This window comes from Schistocerca gregaria, chromosome 2, assembly GCF_023897955.1.
Source record: "Schistocerca gregaria isolate iqSchGreg1 chromosome 2, iqSchGreg1.2, whole genome shotgun sequence".
Classification (NCBI taxonomy): domain Eukaryota; kingdom Metazoa; phylum Arthropoda; class Insecta; order Orthoptera; family Acrididae; genus Schistocerca; species Schistocerca gregaria.
Window position 1 is genome coordinate 658,379,700 of NC_064921.1, and position 7,783 is coordinate 658,387,482.

General features: G+C 41.8%; 1 protein-coding gene across 1 annotated transcript in view; it reads right to left on the reverse strand.

Annotated features, from left to right (window-relative positions):
* The window catches only part of LOC126335925 (uncharacterized), an 81,214-nt gene extending 78,574 nt beyond the window's left edge, over positions 1-2,640 (reverse strand). Inside the window, exon 1 of the mRNA XM_049999400.1 lies at positions 2,559-2,640. Within this exon, the coding sequence (XP_049855357.1) occupies positions 2,559-2,640 (82 nt within the window). The remainder of the gene's footprint in view (positions 1-2,558) is intronic.
* Positions 2,641-7,783: the final 5,143 nt, after the last annotated feature.

Consider the following 7,783-nt stretch of genomic DNA (forward strand, 5'->3'; position numbering starts at 1 on the left):
GTGCATACTCTTTGGGAAACTCTCTTTCAACTATTAGACTATATACATTCATGCTTTCAAACACACTGTGAGTACATTCGATGAAACTGTACTAAAATATAAGCATATGGTGACTTAGGCAACAAATTTACTCATAAACTGAATATTAAAATTGTTGTGCCCGGAGTCTGTTACTTGAAGGAGTCTAATAATGACTGAAATCGTTTACAGATCAACTTTAGTAAGACACATTTAGTAAACCAACAAAACATTTAATATTTACTGTTATACACTCCTGGAAATGGAAAAAAGAACACATTGACACCGGTGTGTCAGACCCACCATACTTGCTCCGGACACTGCGAGAGGGATGTACAAGCAATGACCACACGCACGGCACAGCGGACACACCAGGAACCGCGGTGTTGGCCGTCGAATGGCGCTAGCTGTGCAGCTTTTGGGCACCGCCGCCGTCAGTGTCAACCAGTTTGCCGTGGCATACGGAGCTCCATCGCAGTCTTTAACACTGTTAGCATGCCGCGACAGCGTGGACGTGAACAGTATGTGAAGTTGACGGACTTTGAGCGAGGGCGTATAGTGGGCATGCGGGAGGCCGGGTGGACGTACCGCCGAATTGCTCAACACGTGGGACGTGTGGTCTCCACAGTACATCGATGTTGTCGCCAGTGGTCGGCGGAAGGTGCACGTGCCCGTCGACCTGGGACCGGACCGCAGCGACGCACGGATGCACGCCAAGACCGTAGGATCCTACGCACTGCCGTAGGGGATCGCACCGCCACTTCCCAGCAAATTAGGGACACTGTTGCTCCTGGGGTATCGGCGAGGACCATTCGCAACCGTCTCCATGAAGCTGGGCTACGATCCCGCACACCGTTAGCCCGTCTACCGCTCACGCCCCAACATCGTGCAGCTCGCCTCCAGTGGTGTCGCGACGGGCGTGAATGGAGGTACGAATGGAGACGTGTCGTCTTCAGCGATGAGAGTCGCTTCTGCCTTGGTGCCAATGAAGGTCGTATGCGTGTTTGGCGCCGTGCAGGTGAGCGCTATAATCAGGACTGCATACGACCGAGGCACACAGGGCCAACACCCGGCATCATGGTGTGGGGAGCGATCTCCTACACTGGCCGTACACCTCTGGTGATCGTCGAGGGGACACTGAATAGTGCACGGTACATCCAAACCGTCATCGAACCTATCGTTCTACCATTCCTAGACCGGAAAGGGAACTTGCTGTTCCAGCAGGACAATGCACGTCCGCATGTATCCCGTGCCACCCAACGTGCTCTAGAAGGTGTAAGTCAACTACCCTGGCCAGCAAGATCTCCAGATCTGTCCCCCATTGAGCATGTTTGGGACTGGATGAAGCGTCGTCTCACGCGGTCTGCACGTCCAGCACGAACGCTGGTCCAACTGAGGCGCCAGGTGCAAATGGCATGGCAAGCCGTTCCACAGGACTACATCCAGCATCTCTACGATTGTCTCCATGGGAGAATAGCAGCCTGCATTGCTGCGAAAGGTGGATATACACTGTACTAGTGCCGACATTGTGCATGCTCTGTTGCCTGTGTCTATGTGCCTGTGGTTCTGTCAGTGTGATCGTGTGATGTATCTGACCCCAGGAATGTGTCAATAAAGTTTCCCCTTCCTGGGACAATGAATTCACGGTGTTCTTATTTCAATTTCCAGGAGTGTACATCGTTACACAAACTAGAATTTCACAAAATTCTGACGAATAAAATTCGTGTATTATTTGTAAATCTAACTTCAAAATTTCTCCTCTCGTGTAAGTGTGAATTTCGTAACACCGTTCCAGCCGAGTTTCGCCTGTGATAAAACTTCACACTATCGTACTAAATTTGTTAGCATCTTGTAGTTGCAATATCTTACTTTGTTAAAATTCTTTACAATTTTCCTATTGCGTTAAAGGATTTCTCTCAGAATGGATTTAACTCTAAGTTTTTGTTCATTTAAATAGTAACTCTCACTGTGATAAGTAACAGCATTGTGTGTCCGTACCACGAGTTTTTCAGTTCATCTACAAACGTTTCGTTATCATTTTGACTGAGTGACCAACAATGTATCTTCTTACCTTACTGACGTCACCAGATGCTGTGGTGAGAGGCTGCGTGATCCCTGATCAAGTCTCATCCGAGTACCTGATAGTGTTGTTACTGCAAATGGCGCCAAACGGGCCCATAAAAATACAAGTTGTTGTAACGAATTTATTTGCATAGGGATACTCACAAGTATTTTGGAAGGCAGTTCACTTAAAATCTCTTATTATGCTCTCACAAATTATCTCATCGTTCTGACTCAATTTTTAATTTTAATGTTCATGTAGTATAGTAAATAACCATATACACAATTGATCTGGTTGCCAAAGTCCGTTCGCACTCTACCTCCTTTTCCCACAAGTTAACTAACATTATGTCAAGTGTCTTTTATTAGTTCTTCCACTCATACGTCTTGCTTCATCAGCTGTGGACTTCCACGAATTTCCTGTTGTTGCTATCCGGTGTTTCCTCTGGAAATTTGCTATTCTTTTTTCATTCACTCACCACATTCTTTGGGACGTGATGACTCCCCTCTGCTCTCACTCTCAACCTCTGTTTCTTCCTGTGTTGCGCCGCCATCTTCCATTGACAATCATCCTGTCAACTCCTGCTAGGTCGTCCATGGGGCTATGACCCTTCGATCTTCTTGTCATAATCTGACGGAATACTCTGTAGAACCCAGTCTAAGAACCTGGTCTGTCCATTGCAAACGTCTGGCTTTGGCAATGTTAACTACTGAGGGTTGGTCGGAAAGCTGAACTAATTCTTCATTGGCTCTCCAAACCCACCTACGGGTTGCTTGGTCAAATTTCGGCCTAAAGATGTTTCAGTATAGTTTATTTTCGAAGAATGAGAGGTGGTGATCGTTACGTTTGGTCATGCTCCATGATTCCTCTCCATAAGGCAGTACTTGCCTGATCTTTGGTGTGACGTCATAAGCGAGTGACTGCGTGTGAGAACGCTCTCTAAGTTTTTATATATATTTTTTTGTTTCACATACATATTGTAACGGTTTTTGTGATAATATTTACTATATAAGTGACTTATTAGTGGTTCCTTCATTCACCTCAGCCTTTCTTGTGTTGTGACCTGATATTTGTGAGTGTTTCGTATCGAGCAACTTAACCTCTTACCTGTGTTTACATCCCACGCTAACCAGTTGCAGCTGTAGCGGCGCATCGAAAGCTAAGTACTAATTAATTGTGTGTGTATAGTGGTTTATTTAGGAACGTCAATAGTCTTCAACCGGTGTTCTTAGTGTTTTCTGGTGACATAATTTCAGAAGAACCTTTTGGGAACTGTTTTCAGTTTCGTTACTGTGCCATTAGACGTTTGATTCTCTTTCTGTATTAGTTGTTGATTAATACTTTCAATAATAGTAGTTACGTCCCTTTTAGAGTAAGTTTGTCATTATTGTAGTCAGGTTTTAAACATCTAGCGGAACTTAGATAAAATAGTTTTCCTGTTTCAATAAGTGTAAAATTTTGCCATGAGTGAGAAGTGTGGGCTTTGTCGTACGTTCATGAGTAGTGGATTGCGGTGTGAGACCTGTCTGAAGTATTTTCACTGGGGGAAATGCAGTGGGGAAGCCAGTGGGCATTCTGTTGAGATCCTCTCCTGGAACTGCAGGTTATGTAGCAAGAGTGAGTTGATAGAGGAGCAGGAGCGTAAGATCTGTGCTCTTCAGGTGCAGTTGAAAAACGCCCAGGAGGAGATAGATAGGATGAGGAGGGGGAAGGGGTTGGGGAATGGGAGCTGGCTGTTGGCAAGTGATCTGCTAGGAGAAGAAGATTTTCAGCTAGTTTTTCTATTGGTGTTTGCAATGAATATGACCAACTGCCAGAGTCTAGTGGAGAGGAATCTCTAGTAGCTGTAGATGTAGGAAGTATGCAGCAGACCACACCAGTTACGGTGGCTAGGACAGTCGAAGAGGAAGAAGAAGGTTCTGCTGTTAGGTAGTTCTCATGGCAGAGGTGAGGGCAGCACTTGCAGGAAGTGTTGGGGAGTGAGTACTAGGTCACCAGCATTGTGAAGCCTAATGCAGGATTGGCTCAGGTGACTGTTAAATGTAGGGATTTTACTAAAGAGGATCAGGCAGTGATTGTGGGTGGGGCTGGTAATAGTATTGATAGGGATGGAGAGTATGACGTAGATGGTGACCTGGAAAAGATAACCACTCAGACTGGCAACACGAATGTGCATTTCGTGGAACTGTTTCAGCATCATGATCGGCCTCATCTTAATACAGCCGTCAGGCATAATAACATGAGACTTGGGGTGCGCTGATGACAGAAGGCATGGGTCATGGGAAAATTCCTGCAGTAGTGAGTGTTAGAGCTGCACCTTTTTTAGATAGGTATTCCTGCTTAAGGGAAGTCTCTCTAACAAAGGAACCACTTTTGACAAAGCTTAGGTATCCGAGTAATGAGGGAATTAGTGTATTTCATCAAAATATACAAGGTATTAGAGCTAAAGTTAGTGAACTGCTTATAGATGTTGACTCAGAAATTATTGGTATATCTAAACACAATAAGTAGATGATTCAAAGGCTTCCTTTACCAGGATACAAGTTGGCTGGCAGCTTTTGTAGGAGCTCTTTGCGGTGTGGAGGAGTAGCTATGTATGTGAAAAACGGCATCCCATTTGAGTCAATTGATGTTTGAAAGTACTGCACTGAAAAGGTGTTTGAATGTTGTGCAGGTGTGGTTAAATTTAATGGAGCTAAACTTCTAACTGTTGTTATTTATAGATCCCCAGATTCCGATTTCACAACATTTTTGCTAGAGGAAGTTCTTGGTTCACTTTATAGGAAATACAAAAAATTAGTTATATGTGGTGACTTCAACATTAATTGTATAAGTGATTGTGCAAGGAAAAAGATGCTGGTAGATCTCCTTCCAACAAGAGTGCAAGGTAACAGTAGAACAACCATAGACAACATTTTTGTTCATTCCTCATTACTAGAAGGCCATTGTGTCAGCAAAAAAGGTGAATGGCCTTTCAGATCATGATGTACAAATTTTAACTCTAAAAGATTTTTGTGCTGCAACACATGTTAAATATAGTTATCAAATGTTTAGGAAAGGTGATCCAGTTGCTGTAGAGACCTTTGTAAACCTTATCAAGGAACAAGAGTGGCAAGATTTTTATAGCGCTGATACAGTGGATGATAAATATAATGCTTTTCTCAACACTTTTCTCGTGCTCTTTGAAAGTTGCTTTCCGTTAGAACGTTCAAAACTGGGTACTAGCACAAATAGGCAGCCTGGGTGGCTAGTTTTGTAGAACAAAGTGGCAATTATATCAAAACGTTAGAAATAGGCAAAATCTAAATGCAGTAGCCCATTACAATCAGTATTGTAAGGTGCTTAAAAATGTTATTAGGAAGCCAAAAGTATGTGGTATGCAGATAGAATAACTAAATCTCAGGATAAAATTAAAACCATATGGTCAGCCGCAAAGGAAGTGGCTGGGCTGCAGAGACAGGTCGAGGATATAGAATCGGTGCGTAGTGGGAATGTCCTTGTTACTGATAAGCCGCGTATATGTACAATATTTCATAATCACTTTCTGAATATAGTAGGTGAAGTAAATGGAAAACTAATCCCAACAGGGAATCATATAACGCTCTTAGAAAAAAATGTTCCGTGACTGTTACCTGAAATGCTCCTCCATGATACTGACATGAGGGAAATTGAGTTAATAATTAAATCACTAAAGACCAAGAACTCTCACGGATATAATGGGGTATCTAGCAGAATACTGAAGTATTGTTCTATGTATGTTAGCCCAGTACTTAGCCATGTCTGTAACTTTTCCTTCAGAAGTGGTCGATTTCCTGGCCGATGAAAGTACTCGGTAGTGAAGCCACTTTATAAAAAGGGAGACAGGGATAATGTCGACAATCTTAGACCTATTTCTATGCCATCGATGTTTGCTAAAGTTATCGAGAAGGTTGTATATAGAAGGTTACTGCAGCATTTAAATTCACATAATTTGCTGTCAAATGTACAATTTGGTTGTAGAATTGGTTTAACAACTGAAAATGCTATATTCTCTTTTCTCTGTGAAGTTTGGACGGATTAAATATAAGGTAGCGAACCGTAGGTCTTTTCTTTGATTTAACGAAGGCTTTTGACTGTGTTGACTACAAAATATTACTGCAGAATTTGGACCATTATGGAGTAAGGGGAGTAGCTTACAATTGGTTCGCCTCTTACTTTAAGAACAGAAAGCAGAAGGTAATTCTCCGCAATATTGAGAGTGGTAGTGATGTTCAATCCCAACGGGGCACTGTTAAGTGGGGCGTTCCCCAAGGGTCGGTGCTGGGGCCAGTGCTGTTTTTTTATTTATATAAATGATATGCTACTAGTATCACAGGTGAATCAAAAATATTTCTGTTTGGTGATGACACCTGCTTGGTAGTCAAACACCTTGTGTGTAATATAAAACAGTATCAAATAATGTAGTTCATGAAATAAGTTCATGGCTTGTGGAATATAATTTGATGCTAAATCACAGTAAGACTCAGTTTTTACAGTTTCTAACTCACATTTCAACAAGAACCGATATTTTGATCAGACAGAATGCGCATTTTATAAGCGAGACGGAACAATTCAAGTTCCTAGGCGTTCGGATAGATAGAGAGCTGTTGTGGAAATCCCATGTCCAGTATCTTGTTCAGAAACTAAATGCTGCTTTATTTCCCATTAGAAAAGTATCTGAAATAAGTGACAGGTCAACACAAAAAGTAGTCTACTTCATATATTTTCATTTGCTTATATCGTGTGTTATTATTTTTTGGGGTAATTCTTCTGATTCAAAAAGAGTATTTTTGGCTCAAAAACGGGCTGTTCGAGCTATATGTGGTGTAAGTTCGAGAACCTCTTGTCGACCCCTATTCAAGAGTCTGGGAATTCTGACATTGTCCTCACAGTATATAATTTCCTTAACGTCGTTTGTTGTTAGCAATATTAGCCTATTCCCAAGAGTTAGCAACTTCCAATCAGTTAATACTAGGCAGAGATCAAATCTGCATGTAGAATGCACTTCCTTGACTCTTGTGCAGAAAGGAGTGCAGTATTTTGCTGCATCCATTTTCAATAAGCTACCACAAGCACTCAAAGATCTTAGCAGTAGCCCAAACTCTTTTAAGTCTAAACTGAAGAGTTTCCTCATGGCTCACTCCTTCTATTCTGTCGAGGAGCTGCTGGAAGAGCTAAAAAATTAAGCAAATTCCAGTGTTACATTGTTGATTTTCTTTATTTAAACTTACGACTTGTCGCCTGAATATGTTTTTTATATTTCATTTTATCTGTTTCTACTATCGCGTTATAATTTCATGTATTGACTCGTTCCATGACCATGGAGACTTCTCCTTAATTTGGTCCCCCGGAACAATAAATAAATAAATAAAAATAAATAAATAAATAAAACAATTGTGTTGTAGAGTTTCAGCTTAGTTTTCGTGGTCTAAAGTATGGAAGAGAGAAGTTTTCTTCTTTTTTGATCGTGAATATTCACAAGGATATTTCTGTCCACTTCTCAGGTCTCGTTCCTGTAGTCTGCCTTTCTTTAATGCAATCAATGTCCTTGTGCACAACAAAATAACCGAATTCCCCACGTAGTGGTCATCAAAGAGTTCTGCATCACCGTTGTTACAGTTTCTCTTAGAGGCTACTTTAGTTTATACATGTACATTCACTTTGTATAATACTCCTTGTTTCCGA